Raw genomic sequence first — 16,568 nt, 5'->3', positions numbered from 1 at the left:
GGTAGATACGCAGCACGTAAGGTTGCAGCGGTATTATTATTGTAATATAATAATTGGCAATGGTAATTATTATTATATGAACTTTACCAGAACTTTCGCGAGATATTAGTTGCAGTCGGACATATTTTGCGCTTACACCAATTTGTCTGGCTGCTTGCGCTTACGCTGTTGCTATGACGACCGCCGAGAGTAGGAGGGAGCCACAGAATGGGGAGGCAGTGCCCTACGATTAAGTAAAAGTGCGGTACAGAGGCGTAGTGCATAGTATGGGAGCATAGCAGGAACGGGGGCACTTAGCAAGCACAGGGAAATCTTCCGCGCTGGCGAGTGCATGTGGGGCGAGCAGGAAGCGGTGACAAGGGAAGCTTGTGGGGCATTAGGCTGCAGTGAGTTAGTATTTATTGCTGCGGGAAGCCTGAAGAGAGCAAAGAGATGTGGCTTGGGGCTTGAGGTAGTAAAGAAGCTTATAGATACAGCTATATGTCAGCACCGCTGTGCTGAGGTAATGTCTGGAACTGCATGGAGCTGCCTGTAAGGGGAAATCATAGGAAGGAAAAGGCAACCAGGCGGATCTCTCGCTTACTGAGCTCCCAGGGCACAGGGGCAGGCAGCACAGTGGGCGTGTAAGTCAGGTAAGTGTGCCAGGGTGAGTAGGGGAAGGGCTGCCTGGTAGTGCCTTCTGTAAGAGTAAGGGGATAACATCATCTATGAGAGTAGGGATTAGAATAGTAAGAGAAAAGAATTGGCTATGTGAGGAAGAATATAGAATTATCTTTGACTGTAAAGGGATACAATGTTTTATAAGAACAGGGATTTGTCTAAAAAAGTAAGGGTATAGAATAATCTATAAGAGTAGGGGATTCCATGATCTTTAAAAGTAAGGTGATAGAACCATCAATGATAGTATGGACTGAACTGATCTATGAGAGTAAGGGGATAGAATGATGTATGAGAGTAAGGGGATAGAATGATGTATGAGAGTAAGGGGATAGAATGATGTATGAGAGTAAGGGGATAGAATGATGTATGAGAGTAAGGGGATAGAATGATGTATGAGAGTAAGGGGATAGAATGATGTATGAGAGTAAGGGTACAGAATGATGTATGAGAGTAAGGGGATAGGAGGATAAACTTTGGATAGTAGAAAGATGGTGAAATTGGATGGAGTGACACAGGGCTGGAGTGGTTAATGGCAGCTTAGGTTTGGTGTAAATAATATGACACCAGGTTATCATTATGCTTGTGCTACAGGAGTCATACTAATTACTCCTCTCATGTCAATAAACACATAGCTGGTGTATGACAGCTCATAGTTGGTGTTTATTTCTGTAATCCAGTTGTGCGAAAATGTGAATATTTTGAGGTAGGATTTTGTATTTCATGGGGACTTATTAAATTAGGAATAAGAAAATGAGGGCTGTAAATGAGCTGAAATTTTCTTTGCAGGGCCTTGTCATATCATCCCAATGCAGCACCGTCCAGCATCTTTCCCATTTGCAACGCCTATATTTATTCCTGTCCATCTATTGACGCCACCTCAGTGTAGGCACCCTGTTATGGATTGTTTTAAGAAAAAAGTGGCTGTATTCAGTAATACCTGCTGTCATTGATTTTGGCGGAGGGGGCAAATCAGCACTGAAGTAAGAAGCCAAAATGGATGAGGTATGGCTTTGCTTCTGTTTTAAACTCATTGGTTTCAATATGATTATGGCAGTTATCTCTAGTGCTCTAAGTCAAAAAATAACATTTTGTTTAATAAAAGAAACTTAATTTTAAGCAACTTTTGATTGTAAATTAATGAAACATTTTGAGTGGTTTTAAAGTTATTTGTAAATGCAATTTCTATTGAAAGCTTGCAATTAATGTTTAGTATTACATAGTTTGCAGTTAATTTGCAGTTAGTTTTTACTCAATATTATTTGTAGTTAAATTAATGTCATTTTTCTTCAGTAGTCTAGTTTAATTAGTTTAATTCTTAAATTGAGTGGGTTCTCCTACAGAGATTTGTTTGAGTGTCAGAATAAAGGATAAATAATACCCAGTTTAATAGAAAAATCATTACTAAAGCTCACCAAACCTATTAACCATATACCATTTTAAAGGACTCGAAATGCCATAAAGGATTTTTTTTTTACATCAAAGTTTGTATATATGCATCCAACTCTCAGCCATAATATATGCCTTGGCAACTTATATTACTATTTTATATGAAAGCAATCAATGGTATTTGGCCCCTGCTTATCTTCCTGTGTAAGACCTAAGCCTTTGAATTACATACATCTTATATGTTATTTTAACAATTTGCCCTGTGCCCTGTTTAACTTATATGGCTAAATCTTATGTTATCTTGAGTTTGCCTTAAAAGGAAAAAATACTTCCTTCCTAAATCCAAAAATTAATCATACCAGTCCCACTGTGAACTTTGTTTTAGGCGTATTAAAGGGGGCATATTGTGCAAAAAAAATAATATTGAGCCAATTAATTGAACTCATCTAAATATAGAAGGAATGTGCTTTCAAAAGTAGAGTTTCGGCTGATTCATTAAACATTTCAATAAAAACCCCATTAGTACCACCCATCTGTTCCACTTTCTGCTGCCTTCTTCCCCAGGCTGTGTAGCAGCACACTACACTGTAGGATGGGAACCAAACCGCAGCAAGGCTGACCAGATAGGGACTAGAAGCCTATTTTTGCCTGTGTGACTGCAGGCTATGATTGGCTACTCACCTCCTACTGTGCTTCTGGCTACTCACCTCTTACTGTGCTTCTGGCACACCCACCCCTCATTTGAAACATGGATTATAATAATAATAATATAAGGATATAGGGATCTCCAATAAAGGGGCCATTTTTACAGATAGTATCCATTTTTAGACCAAAGTGAAACCAGCACCATATATTATTGATAATTACCTACAAGATTAGAGTTTCTTTTGTTTATCCTATATGTCTCCTTTAAAATCAGTAGCCTTGTATTCTGTTAATAGCTAAAAGGCAGCCAACCCTTTCTTGAAACTATTTAATGCAGTGCTGTCCAACTGGCAGCCCGCAACGCTTCTGTGTTGCCCCCCCCACCTGTCTGGCTGCTTTGATGGCTTATCTTTTGTGTAAACTTTAAATGGTATCAGTACTGAGATTAACTGGCCCCCTGCATGGTTCACACCTCACATTCAGTCTGTAATCCCCCTGTATTGTTTAAAAATGTAATCCCCTGTGTTGTTCACACCTTTTAATCCCTGCATTGTTCACACCTAAGAGTCAGGTTGTAACCAACCACATTGTTCACCTGTTCACACCTCAGTAGGACTTAGTAGTGGGTTTCTACAGTAGAGAGTAGAAACCCACAAATAAACCCTGCACACTATAAAAAGAACATATACTGAGGTGGTACTGCAATTAAAAATGTTTTTAATATATAGCTATTTTGCAGACTGTAGGAGCAGTGCCAGCATTGTGTCGCTGTATGATGCCTGTGTGTGCCATACTCTGCCTGCCCCATGCTGCCTGTGTGTGCCATACACATAAAAAAGGGAGTGGTCAAAACCTTCACCATGTAAAAATTCCGGCCCTCGGTACCACAGAAGTTGGACAGCACTGATCTAATGTATCTGCAATGACATAACCTCACAGCCTTTTTTAATTATTGTCTGCCTTCTATAACCTTTTTCCATCTTTACAAAGGGGTCCCTGACCCCAGCAGCTGAAAAACTATTATTTTGTGAGACTACTTTTTTTTTTTTTTGTTATTGTTGCTTTTTATTAAATATCTTTCTATTCAGGGCTCTTCTATTCATAAGTCAAGACAGATAACTGCAGATATTCTTACTGTTTGCGTCATGCTTAAAGCTAATTCAAAGATAAAAAGAATAGACTAAAATAAATTAAACCTCTTTCTAATTTCAAGTGCTGCTATGTCTAGATATACTGATGAATGAGGTATCAAAGAGATCTTTCTGTATTGTACCCTTACACAATATATCTTTGGGGAAAGTGCCCAACAAAACGGTGTTTAGCACCTTTCCTATTTGTGGCCGATAAGGCCCAAAGTTGAATAACTTTGCAAATTTAGAAAGTTGTTGTTCCTACTGCTGTTTTACATAGTCTGTATTCATATTTGGCCACCTTGCATGCACATCAATATTTTAGGTTTGCTCAGATTAGCAAAATTACACCAATTCAATGTATGCAGTGGGAAGCTGGATTGGTGTACTGCAGCCCATAATTTTGTACACCAACAATGTCTCATGCAGGTGGAAAGCTATAAACAAATATCATATATACAGATACCAAGAAAAACTAAATCGGAGTACCGGTTTCACCACTCCATACAAGACCTCTAAAAACTGCTGGGTTCTCTAGTTTAAGTGTACATCTGTCACCATAAACTGTAATATTGCTAAGCCTTTCAAGTCAGATCACACCTATTGCCAAATGCCTTTTTATTCACAATTTTGCCTTCTCTGCCATATTGCTATTTTCTAATAGCTAGTGCCATTACCTTAATTGGAAATGTAATGTGTTGCTTAGCAAGCTAAAGTAAAGCAGTCGAGCTGCAGGCAGGAATTATGACTGTGGCTTCAAATTCTAATTTTAGGTTATGCGTGCTTTATGTGTACATTTTACAGAACTGTATAAGTAACTGAGAAAAGGAAAAATTGGCAGATAGTAAATGGGTTTTCCTTTCATAAATATATATAAATATAACAATTGTTTAAATTTGTGAAGGGTTTGGGTTACTGGGTACGTTTCATATTACATGTATTGAGGCCTGGGTTTTATTTTATATTTTTGTTTTTAGCCATGAACAGTTTACTGTGGGTTTCAGGCACTATACATAACTAGATAGCCTTGATCTGACAAGTTGGCTATAAAGATGCTATTTAGATCACTATGTGGAATTTAGGGCCCATTCAGTTCCAGGGTAGAAAAGATTGCTTTATGTGTATCTACAGTAGTTTAAGACTTTGAATTCTGTGGGGCACTGAAGGTGTAATAGAAGACCAGTGGTTACTGGTGGCAATTGCACTGGTGCAAATTAATGAGACGTCAAAAAGAATTATTTCATTTTCCCACTACCCTTGGGGGTCAGCATATTGCTCAGCCTTTTATAATTTACTTTATAGAAGTCACTTTACTGTAGTTGCAAAAGTATTTTAAAGGGGCAGTTCTTCTTTTGCCTCTTTTCAACTTTCAAATCGGGTCACTGACCGCGCCAGCAAAAAAACTGTTGGTCTTTGAGGCTAAAGTTTATTGCTGATATTACTTTTTATTACTTATCCTTCAATTAGGGTCCTCTCTTATTTATATTCCTGTCTCTTCTCTACTTCATGCCTGGTTACTAGAATAAATGGGACCCTGGAAACCAGATGCTACTCTGATTCAAAACTGAAGAGCTGATGAACAAAAAGCCAGATAATTTTTAAAAACTTAAAAAATTAAGACCAGTTGCAAATTGCCTCTTAATATCAATGTTTGCTTCATACCAAAAGTACCAAAAGTCAATTTAAAAGTGAACAAACTAGTAAATATCAATTCACTTTGATTATTTTAAAGTTAGGACCTCCTGTGCATTACTTGTGGTCCCATAGACTGGTGTCCAACCCTTCAGTCTGGGAACTTTATTGAATGTTACTTTACTATCTTTTCATATTATGTGTTATTATCCCCCTGTAGTCTATGTGACTTAATCCATGCCTGGTGTTTTTTCCAAAATGAAGGCACATTGGGATTTGGAAGACATATTTGGCAAGTTAAAAGATGAAGGACTTCAATCTGCAGCTTCTGCTGACGAACGCTTAATATTTCTATGGAATCTGTACCAGGGGATTCAAACCAAGTTACACACAACAAGGAATGAGCTGGAGGAGCTTCGTCAACAACAAGCAGAAGAAATGAAAGAGGTAAGGACAGCAAAAAACAGTGGGCTGCAGGGAAAGTGACAACACCCAACCACACAATTATCACTAATAACAATAGAACCCCGATTTCCAAGGGATGACGTCAAAGGAGCATAAAAACATAACCACTTTTCTAATATTAGGCTTGCATTTGTTTTTACATAACAATTGTAGGTTAAGGTCTTTGTATTCAAAATCTTACAGATCTTTAAAATAAATGTAGAAATTCTGGCATGCATCCATTCTTTTTTACTTGATTAACTAAGCACATGAATGTTTTTCCTCACTAGGTAGAGAGCTATGTGGCTCACATCCGGAGCCTTACTGAAGAGAGGGAAGCACTCACTACAGATTTTGAGAAAGAAAATATACAACTCAGGGCCGAATTAGCAGAAATGCACAATCAACAAGGTAGTGTGCAGATTTCAAGATTTTTAAGTCCTTATCATGGCTTCCCATAAAAACAAGTATAACTTACAAACTCTTTCTTTAACCTTCAGAGCCCTTCATTCCTTTGCACCTTACTGCATCTCTTCTTTTGTGTCTCCATACGTTCCTGGCGGACTTATACACTCCTCTGAGCAACTGCTTGGTTGCATTTCCCACTTCTACTGCAGTTTCCCACCGTAGACATTTCTGCCTTGCTGCTCCTTAAATTTGTAATGCTATCCCGGATTTCCTCCAGAGAGAATCCTCCCTCAGTTTTTTCAGAACTAAAATAAAAATTACCCCTAGGAGCACTCTCGCACAGCACGTGATCTGGGAATTAGCACTTATATAGCAGTGTCACCCACTGAAACCTACAGCACTATTATCCTCCTATTTTTGTCTGTAAGTTACCCTCTCATTTAGATCTACGTGACAGGGACCTCTATCCTTTTGTCTCTTTAAAGGAGAAGGAAAGGCTAAAATGTTAAGCACCCCTAGTGACTTTAATCGCTTACCTCGTATCCCAGGCTGGTGCCCCTGTTAGGAGAAAACCGCACCAGCCCGGGGTACCTGGAGCGATACGCTTCCTCCTTCCGCCTGAGTTTCGCTAACACTAACACATAGGCGCATGCGCAGTAGAGTGAAAAGCCGACTTCTCTGTTAAAGTTCGGCTCTTCACTGTACTGCGCATGCGCGCGCTCGCGAAGCAGGAAGCGCTGCAGGTACCCCGGGCTGGTGCTGTTCTCTCCGCGGCGGGGCGATTTCGGGAAAGTCTTTTTCGGCGATTTGCACGAAATCGCGCCGCGTCTGCCATCCCGCCGGCGACTTACATGTTCGCCGGTGGGATGGCAGGGGAAGGCAACTCGTGGAGATTAGTCGCCCGCGAACAGGGAGTTTTGCCGCGGGCGACTAATCTCCCCGTGTGCCAGAGCCCTAAGTACTCGATTTGCCCTGTTTAGATAAAACAAAAAGACAAAAAGTATGGTCAAAACAAGCCCTATTCAATGCACTCATGTTAAACAAGGTGGTATCCAGCTCCTTATACAGTTGCATGTGTAAGGGAGTTCGGAGCCCTTAAAGCTACTCCATGTTTGGTCCTTGCAAGCTAGATAATTTGATTGCCATTATATGATCCTTCCACCCTTCTTTTTTGTGTGGTTTGAGAGTCCATTATGCAAGGGGATTATCTGTCCACTAGTAATCTCATTATTTACCTCAGAATAACCAAACACAGTGTGGCTTCAGTTTTACTCTGCTCTGTTTAGCTCAAGAAATAACAAATATGTTTTTCTTTACAAATTACTGAAAATATTTTTCATTAGTGTATATTTAAAAATGGCTTATTTCCATTTTCTTTCATACATCAATTATACATTTAAAAAAGAAATTGGGGTGGACATTGACGTAAAAGTGTGTTCATTGCTGTTTTACTGTGCTTCTTTACTGTATTTTTAGAATCACAGCTGAAGGAAGTGGAGGAAATGCTGGATCAAGAAGGTTTAAATGACATTGCCAACAGTAGCCCCAGTGAGCAAGTTGCCTATTTGTTGGTTGAAAGGGCAACTTTATTGGAGAAACTGGATATGTTAGAAAATCAAATGGATTCCCACTTGGAAAGCTTAAGCAGTATAAACCGACAGGTATGTGTTTTTTGTGTCTGTAGTTCAGAAAAAGATCCCAGGATCTTTAATCATCAAAGGTGACATCCTTACATTAGTTTAACCAGTGCATTAGAATTATGTCCTGCATAAGAAATTAAAGCTAGTAAAAGTATTAATTTTAACCTGTGAATGATATAAATGTTGTAGAATTTTGTTTGCACATGAGAGATTTTTGAGATGTGTTCTGCCTGTTTATCCACAAGTGCTGTTGCAGTCCTTGCAGTCAGTTGCTAGTATAACCTTTTTATAAAAGGTACTTGTGTAAAAATATGCTCCTTGCACTTCGGTGCACTTGCTTCTTGTCTTCTGTTTTAAATTGAGAGCTGTTGCACCTATTTATGCAATTGAAACCTGGAGCTGCTGTCACCTTCAGACCAAGTGGTAGCTCCAGGACTTCCACCCTGCTTTAATTGGTGCAGTTCAGTTGCAAAAGAATAGGGTGCACATTACACTTGCATTGGAAATGACTCTAGACAGAAATATTTGGTGCAACTGCTTTGAATTTGCAGCAAAGAACATGCACAGTTACTATATTATTGGGGATAAAACCTGGGGATTGTGCTTGAAAGTGCACTTTGCTCACTGTACACGTACACATGGTTTTTGCTATTTTGTTTCCTACACTGTCCATAGTAACGTAGTAACATAGTAAGTTGGGTAAAAAAAAGACATCCATCACGTTCAACCATAATGCCTATATATAACCTGCCTAACTACTAGTTGATCCAGAGGAAGGCAAAAAACCCCATCTGAAGCCTCTCTAATTTGCCGCAGAGGGGAAAAAATTCCTTCCTGACTCCAAGATGGCAATCGGACCAGTCCCTGGATCATATGGAGATTTTTTTTTTTTTTTTTTTTATAATTTACTGACACCCTGTCCCTGGAGTCATTGTAGAGACAGGTGCAGTGGGTCAGTTGAGCAAATGTTTAGTAAGAGTTGTCTGATAATGTTTGTTGTATGTACTAAAAATAGTTGGCTGAATGGGTTTACCAATGAAAAACTTATAAGCCCAATGAAGCACTCATGGCCATAACTGTCCATTGCAACCCATCTAGGTATATACAATGCAAACGGTTCCAGACTTGGCCACTTCATTAATAGCATTGCAGCTACATATGATTTCTTTTGTTTGTCATTATTTATCTAAATGCCAGTTTAAAATTCAGGTTGTTTGGCCCATGCAAATTACCAATAGTTTCTGCCAGTGTTTTCCCAGCAGAGTACATACATGGTTTCAGGACTGAAAAACATGGTGCCTTATTTTTTGTCTTGTGGCATACTGCTACTGAGTGTTTTATGTGGCTCTGTGCAGTTGTTAGCCCAGTCCAATCTACCTCACTCGCTGTTTCCTTCCAAAGGCATCTTTACATGCATTTCTAAAATGAATATAATATACAAATGACACTTTTATAAACACGGTGCACAAAAAATTACATTACAAAATTGTGCACACATCCATGTTTCTTAATCTTCAAACTTTATGGTTTTAGGAAGAATTGGAACAAATTCATAAGACATTAGAGGAAGAACTTTATCAACAACGAGAAACTATGAAGCGCACAAAGGAAACCCTTAGCAAGGTAAGTAATCATAGTGTATGTGGTTCTGCTATAAGAAGGCTAATTATGCTAAATGTTGCAACTGTTACTCACAGATGATGCTGTGTCCTGTAGTTCAGCAACAGGTGACAAGACACATTTTCTGTTTCTGTTGAGTAAGGTAATTGCTAGAGCTTAGCTTGTATCCATGCAGGGAATGTCAATCATTTTCAGTTGTCTTATGTTCAGTTGTCTGATGTCTTAAAGTGACATCAGTCCTCCACATAGCAGCTGCTGTAAGCAGGAGGAGGGTGGAAACATTATTTCAGGGCTTTACAACAAATTGCAATTTTTTTAAAAAATGCCGTAGAGTCTAATTATGCTTTTTGTGTTCATGTTATTTAAACAATTTCTTTCATAAGGCGCAGCTGTTCCCTGTTAAGAATCCTTGGAAGAAGTTGTTTGGAATCCATAAAAATGCAGACAAACTGTCTGCTGATCGTTCCGTATGTTTCCATTTCCCTACCTTTAGTAACACTCCTAACATGCCACAAACCAATCAACTGAAATTAACTCACTAACTTCACAGCACTGCTTTTTTACTCCTTAAAGGGGTGGTTCACCTTTAAGTTAACGTTTACTGTGTTATAGAATGGCCATTTCTAAGCAACTTTTCAGTTGGTCTTCATTATTTTTTATAGTTTTTTAACTATTTACCTTCTTCTTCTAACTCTTTGCAGCTTTTAAATGGGAGTCTCTGACCCCGGCAGCTAAAAAAAAAAGATTACTCTGTAAGGCTACAGTTTTACCCTCTCCCTGGTTGCTAAAGTAATTTTGACCCTAGCAACCAGGTAGCCGCTGAAACAAAGTGAAATAACTAAAAAACTGCACATAATAAGAAATGAAGACCAATTGCAAGTTCCCTCAGAATATCACTCTCTACTTCATACTAAAATGTAACTCAAAGGTAAACAACCCCTTTAGGTATATTCGCACAATGCATGAGCACTTATAAATAATATACACAATGGTCTGTAGTTTAAAACCTCTTGTATGCACAGTGGAACTGTATAAGATTGAGACAGATGCTTGCTGCTCTACGTCAAATGTTTGCATAGACTTCATCTCATATTTGTGCATATTTTGGAGCTATTTAAATTGCAGCTGTCATATGAACTTCTTAACCCCATACAATTGCATGCCTACCAAGTATATCAATTTAGTATTGTTTATTTGCTTTTCTTCATACAGATATATGAGTTTGACTATACCTTTTTTATGTGACAAATTTGCAACTTCAATTTGTGGATACACTTAGGGGCACATTTACAAAAGCACGAACGCTTGGAGCGTATTTTCGCCGAATTTTTCGGGCGTCTGCACGACTTTTTCATACACAGCACGACTTTTTTGTACGCCGCACGACTTTTTCGTACGCTTGCGCGAAAAAGGAAAGGTTTGGAAAGGTTTTACCGCTGTTTAAAATGGTTTGCTACGAAAATTTTGTGACTTTCTGATCGCCAATACTATATTATCGTGACTAATACGATTTTTTCGTAACCATTTTCGGGATATTTGCGATCTTTAGAAATTTTCCGATTTGAATTTGCGGATTAGTAAATCTGCCCCTTAGTGCTCCATTTACTTATCTTCACATATTCATTTACTGCTTTTATACACTTTGCATTTTAGAATTCATATATATGTTACATTTTTCATTGTATATCAAGCACCAGAAGTTTATATGGCATATTATGTGTATTTACTTTACTTGATACTTAATATCTGTGCAAGCAGAATGCCTTATACATTGCAATCTGATATGACTGTTGTATTGAACAAAAGAATACTGAACTGCACGTGACTGAAACAAACATATCTGAATGGATGTGTAATGGAGCTGCTGCCTTTTCCCACATCTGCACATGAACCAGAGAGAGGCATTGGCAGATCAGATCATATGTCTAAAAGACTAAAGGTGGCTATCAGGGCCGCTGCTGGCCAAATGGGTGCCGTAAGCAGAAATTTACTTTTGTGCCCCCTCCCCCAAATATTACGGAAGTGCCCCCAATAGAAAGTGCCCCCATACACAGTGCCCCAATTGCCCCCATAAACAATGCCCCCATACACAGTGCCCCAATTGCCCCCATAAACAGTGCCCCAAATTGCCTCATACACAGTACCTCCCATAGACAGTAGCCCCCACACACAGTGCCCCCAATTGCCCTCATAGAAAGTACCCCCAACAGACCAAGTCATCCTCGGTGGCTCCTTCCCTCTTATGCTGCGGCAACAGGCACTTCTATAAGGTTGCGCCTCAACGCTGACGTGTGATGTCATACGCACGGGCGCAACCTTATAAAAGGGCCTGTCGCTGCCACATAAGAGAGAAGGAGCTGTTGACGATGACTTGGTATGTTGGTGCGCAGACTGCGTACTCTGAGTAGGGAACGGAGGTACTGGGTGCCCCCTGGGAGTTGGTGCCCTACACAGAGTGCTATACACATTAAAATCTGCTAGTTTGGTGAGGTTGCCAAATGAATGGATTTTACTCCTGATATTGATATTGGGCAAATTTGATTGTTGGGCACTAGGGTCAAATGATCGAATTACAACAATGGCTATGGGAGGTCTCAAAACAAGGATCGTATCAATAAGCCAATACGGTCCCTGATCCAACAGGAAAACCAAACCTGCCTGCTAATTTTTTGGCCAGGTATCAACTGGGGAGGCCCATCGGGGATCCCTGTACATGGGCAGATAAACTTCAGAATCAGAAGGACTCAAATTGGCAGCTTAAATCTGCCAGTGTATGGCCACCTTAACTGTGATCCACTGGTTGTTGGCAGTGCTTGCACTAAAGCTTACACAGTTAAGCAAAATCTATATTATATACTGTATGTATCATTCATGTGTGCATTTCTGTCATCTGAAGTTCATTTGCCTTTGTTTAGTTTAAATATAGTTTGCAAATGACTAAAATATCTGCTTTGACCAACTGGTGGCTTAGATGTGGCTGATCTAGTTGTTTGGCCAGATGATAACTCATGTGGAAATGTCAGCAGGGGACCAAATCTTGTCCTCATCATGCATGATGAATGTGTTAACAAGCCCTAATTAATCAAGAGTGCCCAAGCCAGCCGACAGTATATTTTAAATTGTTATTTCTGAATTGACCCACAAAGTCCATACTCCATCTGGGGTTTCTAGACCCTAAGAAAACCTGAGCCTTTAAATCTGCCAGTCTTTACTAATGTGATTCATTCTTTGCTAACATATCACTCCTTAATCATATTTCACAGTCTGTTTCAGGCAGATACAGTAGAAGTGTTTAACACCCTCCTGAATTTAAAGTTATTGCATCCCACCCAAGCAGCCATACTTGGAGGTTAATTAGTGTCCCCTGCAGGACTTTTTGTCTGCTTTATGTGAACTAAACTAATAAATAACGGTGGCTTATTCTAACATAACAGCCACAGCCAGTGTTTAGGGGATACTTACACTTTAATAAATTGCTGCTTTGTTATGCTGAGGACCTAATATCCTTTTTTTCAGAGTTATCATATTCTTTACTTACTAAGCCATTGTCAATAAGGAGTGCAGAGCTATGGATTATTCTCGGATATTTAGTGCCGGGGAATTTTGAAAATTATACTTTACCTTTAGCATCACTGCCTTTTAGAACTGAGGCTCTAGGCTGAATTCTGTCAAGGGCAGCTGGATCATTTTTTTTCCCTCTGACTACACCAGTTTCCTTCCACAGTAGAAAACATATGTGAATAATAGGCCTTCTAAAACTGACTTTGGGCAGGGACTGATGTGATCACTTAAAGGAACAGTAACACCAAAAAATTAAAGAGTTTTAAAGTAAAAGAAATATAATGTACTGTTGCCCTGCACTGGTAAAAGTTGTATGTTTGCTACAGTAACTCTACTATAGTTTATATAAATAAGCTGCTGTGTAGCCCCGGGGGCAGCCATTCAAGCTGGAAAAAAGGAGAAAAGGCACAGGTTACATAGCAGATAATGGATAAGCTCTGTAGAATACAATAGTGTTTTATCTGTTATCTGCTAAGTGCCTTTCTCCTTTGAATGGCTGCCCCCATGGCTACACAGCTGCATTCTTTATATAAACCATAGTAGTGTTTCTGAGGCAAACACAGTTTGTACCAGTGCAGAGCAGCAGTACATTATATTGGAATTTATTTTATACACTTGAATTTTTTGGTGTTACTGTTCCTTTAAACATTCTACAGGAAGCAGGAAGGAGTGTGTTTGAGCAGATTTTTTTTTGTTATTGAAGAAAGTAGTAGACACAGTTACAACCAGAAAAAACATTTACAGTATGTGCAGTGTGAATGAAGCTTGTTAGATCCATATGGTGGCCCAGATTTACTTGTTTAGCACCCTTACCATTGTATCCGTGCACTTGCGTGCTTGTTTGTTCATATGCATGAGTGCTCTTTTTGTGATGCGCAAATGAATGAGCATGTAAACGAGCTCTATCAAGGGCTCGGACTAGAGGTAGGTGACCAAAGAGGCATTTGACTAGTTCCCACCTACCACTGTGCCCTGGGCACTGCCCCTCCTGCCTACCCCTTGTTCTGAGCCTGCAGTGTCAGCTAGATTTTGAACCAGTAGAAGCAAAAAACAAATACTGCTTTAACTTCTAAATTTGAAATTAGAATATTGGGCATTGCAAAAAACAGTTGCTTTACCAACAAACCCAGCATGATAATGTAGACTTACTTGGTCTGTACTATAGACATTTGAAGAAGAGGTTGCTAAAGAAAAGAAAAAAAAGGAAGGTTTGGAAAGAGATTTAGAAGAAGCATCTCACAGGCTACAGATGGCACATGATGAGATCCGCAAACTGACCGAAGAGCTGCTAATTAAAAAGAAGGAAATAACTGAGCTTGGTAATTATTGTATGTAAAATAATCTCGTTGTATAGGAAAATAGGGTTTAATTGCCTGTAATTTTTAAGTGTATCCTATGAAAAATCTATATATTTACAAAAATGTCTGCACCATAATCATGGTACAGTTCAATAATCATTTGGTACTTTTGTAAGTTCATCACCCAGAGTGATGTAAAAGAAAGCACATTGTTTTGGTTCAGATATCCCCCTTAAATTCTCTTTTTCCTAGCATGTAAATATAAAATAATTAAAAAATAAAATAATTTGTCCCAGGGGCAAAATGTATTTATTTGTTTTTTTAGAGCACATTTTACAGAAGAAACAACAGGAAAATTATGGGCTTAGGGAAGAACAGAAAATGGTTAAAGAAAATGGTAAGCAGCACAATGTAATGTTACTGCCTGTTATACAGTAATATACTTATTAAAACTACATAACAGAGCAGCAGAAGGTATTGGCTAGCATAGATGATGGCAAGCACCCCATTGCATTTCCCCATTTTCCATACAACAACAAATTATGTCTTTTAGAGTTCTACTCTACTTACTATCCTATGCCTGATGGGGCATGGGGAGGCACATATAGCTATTCCCAGAATGTACATCCTTACAGCAGAATACATGTTCCGCAAGCATTATGTATTGTTCTACAGTAAAATATAAATATGTCCATATGTGCAGTTATGAGTAGATCATTACATAAGTGTCTTTCTGTTGCACTGAAAAATTAAATAAAATATGTTGCTCAAACTGTTATGGTTTTGGCACACCATTTTATGACAGTTGCACCATAAATTGCACAGGAATGACATGGGATGCAATATTACACACCTTTCTTTTATTACTAATATATGCTCAAAAAATGTCTCAAATGGAGTTTGCAGTTAGTTAGTTCCATTAGTTAAAATAATGTCATACTTACCTTAATCCTTATTGGACCACTCCCCCCTTCAACTCCTATTTTAAGTTGTGGCGCTTGCGGCTCAAACAGCTTGATATATATTACTTAAAAGGCATACAAGGAGCACTAGTAAATAGACTCAGGGTCTGCCCCACTTGGAATGGTATGGGATGCCTCCAAGGCAGCCACCTGGGGCTCACTGACAATAGTAGTGGCCCAGGTTAGGACAGCTGCTAAGAAGTCACAAGAGACACAACTGCAGGCCCAGCAACAACTTTGTTATAGAGCAAACATATCGCTATGTTGTCCTAAATATGTTTATTGAAGGAACATGGTCTCCTGCCTGCCCAGTCCCCAGTTTTTTATTTTGAATCCCTTTGCAATACAAGTGCTAGCAGGAGGGCAGGTGGAAAGAGGTGCAAGGGTGGGGTGTCCTTGCCTTGGATGCAAGGAAATCATAATCTGGTCCTGGGAGTTCCTAACAACACCGCTCTACTCCAAATGTGTGTGCATCAACGGATTGTAATCTGCTTGTCCACAAGGAGTGGATTTTGGTGAGAAAAGGTGATCACTTTCTATCCACAATTTATTCCATGTGTGCATTGACGGGTGGCTTACAGTTTTTGGCACAAAATGGCGCCAAGCTGAGAAACCTCGATGACAGCCTAAGCTTCGAAGGAATGTTATACTAGATAGGTATTTAACTTTTACTGGAATTAAAATAAACTATTTTTTTTTTCAGATTTACTGGAACTGCAGAAGGCAAAACAGCATAACAGCAGACTGGATAAAGAAATTTTAGCATTACGCAGTCGTATTAAGTTGCTGGATTCGGAAAGGAAAAAGAGCTCGGAGGAAGTATGTGTGTTTGTTAGGGCCACACAGAGCTACTCATAGCCAGCTACTTGCCACAGCTACAAAATAGACAATACTAATAATTGTCTCTACATGTGTTTTAGCAGAGGCAATCCTCAGTATTGTCGAAGGCAGAGTATTTTCTGCTACAAGTAGCTCAGTTTGTTATAGCTTTTAGTATCTGGGAAGAGCTTTGGGTAATATCCAACAGAAAGATTATTCAGCTGCAATAAATCTCTTCTACCACGACTAATCTCTCTGAAATGCTTTTTCACTGGCAGCAAAGGGAATCACCGGAGGAAAGGCCTACACATCACTTCAGTTTTCCGAAGTCACACAAAGCTGCCTGCAGGAGGAAACTTTGTA

General features: G+C 39.1%; 1 protein-coding gene across 2 annotated transcripts in view; it reads left to right on the top strand.

The window, feature by feature from the left end:
- Window positions 1–123: 123 nt before the first annotated feature.
- Window positions 124–16,568, top strand: part of ccdc30 (coiled-coil domain containing 30) — a 59,267-nt gene continuing 42,822 nt past the window's right edge. The window contains exons 1-10 of one of the 2 annotated variants that reach the window (XM_012952756.3): window positions 124–632; window positions 1,447–1,662; window positions 5,718–5,900; window positions 6,188–6,308; window positions 7,782–7,966; window positions 9,479–9,568; window positions 9,949–10,032; window positions 14,292–14,445; window positions 14,750–14,821; window positions 16,090–16,205. In XM_012952756.3, coding sequence (XP_012808210.2) covers window positions 1,654–1,662; window positions 5,718–5,900; window positions 6,188–6,308; window positions 7,782–7,966; window positions 9,479–9,568; window positions 9,949–10,032; window positions 14,292–14,445; window positions 14,750–14,821; window positions 16,090–16,205 — 1,014 coding nt within the window. In that variant the 5' untranslated portion in view covers window positions 124–632; window positions 1,447–1,653. The remainder of the gene's footprint in view (window positions 633–1,446; window positions 1,663–5,717; window positions 5,901–6,187; window positions 6,309–7,781; window positions 7,967–9,478; window positions 9,569–9,948; window positions 10,033–14,291; window positions 14,446–14,749; window positions 14,822–16,089; window positions 16,206–16,568) is intronic. The other variant, XM_031905555.1, reaches the window with a different exon arrangement.

This window comes from Xenopus tropicalis, chromosome 7 (genome assembly GCF_000004195.4).
Source record: "Xenopus tropicalis strain Nigerian chromosome 7, UCB_Xtro_10.0, whole genome shotgun sequence".
Lineage (NCBI taxonomy): Eukaryota > Metazoa > Chordata > Amphibia > Anura > Pipidae > Xenopus > Xenopus tropicalis.
The sequence above is the reverse complement of the archived record's forward strand: the minus strand, read 5'-3'. Positions and strand labels throughout refer to the sequence as shown.